A 3,074-nucleotide genomic window follows, 5' to 3' on the forward strand; every position below is an offset into this window, starting at 1 on the left:
TAAATGTGTAAACTATAACAATAAACATAAACGCCTAGCAAGGCTCGTCTAGCCTGCCCAGGTAGCTCGGCAAAGACAATTACCGTCAACATGACGTATGCACCCAGCGTCAGGGGGCCCTCTCTCTCTCTCTCCTTGCCCTTCCCTTAAGGCCCTAAGGAAACGCCTTAGGATTAGCACAGGGTGAGGGTGAGGCCAATCAGATTGATTCAAGATCGATTGGAATCTTTTAGTCCACCCCAACCAAGTCGAAGTGTGCGGCGACGCACTGAGACTCGACAGTTACATTTAGAACTCCGTAGAATCACTTAAGATCTCCGTTAATATTCAACCAGTAGTCTAACTATATTGGAACACAGTTCGATAAAGATAATCGTGGTGACCTCCGCGAAACTGTAACTTCAAACTAGCGAATAAATAGTATTGTTACCCATTAACATCTATTCATTCCTACATCATTTCAACCATCTTCACCGTCATTAATTTGTCGTTCGATGCGCAGCATCATTGGAACAGCAAGGAGCTGTGCACCGTACGAAATTGGATCCTTTTACATTGGTTAAATTCTTCACTTCACACCCTTAAAACCTTCGTCGCAAATAGAGTTTCGGAGATACAGTCAAACACGCTCATCCCATACTGGCGTCATATCAGTTCTGGTGATAATCCAGCCGACTTGATATCGCGAGGCCAAGCGGTTCAAGAATTTCTAAAACCATCCATATGGCAACACGGGCCAACTTGGCTCCAACGAGACCCCGCATCTTGGTCCGTTTGGGAACCAATAACACACGTCGACGACCCAGAGCAAAAACTGACCATCTGCATGTCAACGACCACCGTCGCTGATGGTTCAAACATTCTTGAACGATATTCATCGTGGACCAGATTAGTGCGAGTTATCGCATACTGTCGACGATGGAGGCCAGGTCCGATCAATAAGGGAAGTCTGACAATAGCTGAACTATCCGAATCCAGAATCGCCATCCTAAAATTATTGCAACACCAACACTTCAAAACAGAGATGCGCGCACTTCGTCACCAGTCGGATCCCCAAACTCGATCCATTTCTTGACCAAGACGGTATTTTAAGAGTGGGAGGACGGCTGAAACATTCTAACCTAAACACGTCACAAAAACATCCAATTGTGCTACCGAAGTCACACGTCACTACTTGTCTCATCATGAATGAACATGAGAATCTCCTACACGCTGGCACACAAGGCACGCTCTATTCCCTGAGACAGAAATATTTACCCATAAACGGTAGAAGTCAGGTGTGGACTACCATTCAAAAATGCGTGCGTTGTCGGCGCGTCCATCCACCACCCGTTAATTATATTATGGGTGATCTACCACAAGCGCGAATCACAGAATCGCGCCCATTCACCAACACAGGGGTTGATTATTGCGGCCCATTCTTCATAAAGGAGCGACGACACAGAAACCGCGGCCGCATCAAAGTTTACGTTGCAGTCTTCGTTTGTCTAGCAGTCAAGGCCGTCCATCTCGAACTCAGTGATACTCAGTGATTTGACTAGCGAAGCCTTCATCGCAGCATTGCGACGATTCATCGCAAGACGAGGTTTTTGCATTTTGTATTCAGATAATGGCACCAACTTCATGGGCGCAAATAACGAATTTCGGGAGCTACGAGACCTATTAAATTCAGAGAACCATCGAGGAAAAATTAATTCCTTTTTAGCTGATCGAGCCATTAACTGGCATTTCATTCCACCGTCGGCTCCACATTTTGGAGGATTGTGGGAAGCCGCGGTGAAATCTTTTAAAAACCACTTAAAGCGAGTCGTAGGTGCTGAGTTACTGACCTTTGAAAACCTCAATACACTAATCATTGACATTGAAGCTATCCTCAACTCCAGACCCCTTACTCCGATCTTCTCCGACCCTGCAGATCCCTTTGCGTTGACCCCAGGTCATTTCCTTATTGGTGATGCGCTTACGGGCCTGCGCAAACACGATTTTCGGGACATACCTTCCAACAGATTATCTGGATGGCAGCGCATCCAGCAATTGAAACAACATTTCTGGAAACGCTGGCATCGGGAATACTTGAACGAGCTGACTATTCGCAACAAATGGATCAGAGGGCAGCATCCGATCATTGAGGGTACAATCATCCTACTTAAGGAAGATAACGTGCCTTCCATGTAGTGGCCTCGCGGCCGCGTTATTAAAACACATCCTGGCTCCGACGGCATCATTCGTGCAGTCTCAGTAAAAACGGCCACGAACGTGCGCGATCGGAGTGTAAAAAAACTGGTACCTAAATGGTGGTGGCTAAATCAACCAGTGGACCAACACCGTGAGGACAACCGAAATCCAACAGGAGATCAGAAACTTGCAGGAACGGCTATTAATTAAGATCATCGGCATTCGTTGTATTCTTTATACCGCTAATCATTAATCTTAAGTTATCATTCAACCATACTCTAATATTCACGTAACGAATCCAATCACACAGTCATAAAAGAACTACTCTCAAAACTACACTCACCATTCTTACATTCTAACTTTTTCTGATCGGTATCCTCTCATCGGGGGGAGTATGTTCCGTTACAGAACGGAACTAGTTTACAGTCGTCTTCGCCATTCTAACACCCTGTTCCGTTGCAGGGCGAAATTATTCATATAGCAATAACTACCGTCATAAAAACACGCGCATAGTACAATTTTCCAATATTCTCAACGCATGCCTGACCGGTAATGTCTCTAAAAGGCCGGTGCTTAATCTATTGTTTGTCATTTTCTTCAATAAACCCCACATCTGGCCATCAGCTTTCAATATTTTGCCAAGACCCGCACTAGAGTATTTTGTCGAACGCACAAGGCCCCTTTATGATGCATTGTCTGCCACGGTCCGTCACTGGGACACGCGGATCCTTCGCGAGCCTCACCCGAGGGTACGAGCACTATCTGCGGGTGACGATGAGTTCGGAGCGGTCACTTTCCGTTAGTATACGCTTTTCTTTGAACCAATCAATTCAAGACGACCGTTTCTCTTACTTTTTCCGAAATATTGTTATCTACGAATCCGCTTCTTCCATATTTTA

General features: G+C 45.5%; 1 protein-coding gene across 1 annotated transcript; it reads left to right on the forward strand.

The window, feature by feature from the left end:
- Positions 1 to 502: 502 nt before the first annotated feature.
- On the forward strand, positions 503 to 2,175 carry LOC144478151 (uncharacterized; the record flags this gene model as incomplete). Its single annotated transcript, XM_078195884.1, has 2 exons — positions 503 to 851; positions 1,607 to 2,175. Coding segments are annotated over 2 exons (918 nt in total), but the record flags the coding sequence as incomplete, so codon positions are not given.
- Positions 2,176 to 3,074: the final 899 nt, after the last annotated feature.

The sequence above is a fragment of the Augochlora pura genome, unplaced genomic scaffold, assembly GCF_028453695.1.
Source record: "Augochlora pura isolate Apur16 unplaced genomic scaffold, APUR_v2.2.1 APUR_unplaced_8884, whole genome shotgun sequence".
NCBI classification, from domain to species: Eukaryota; Metazoa; Arthropoda; class Insecta; order Hymenoptera; family Halictidae; genus Augochlora; species Augochlora pura.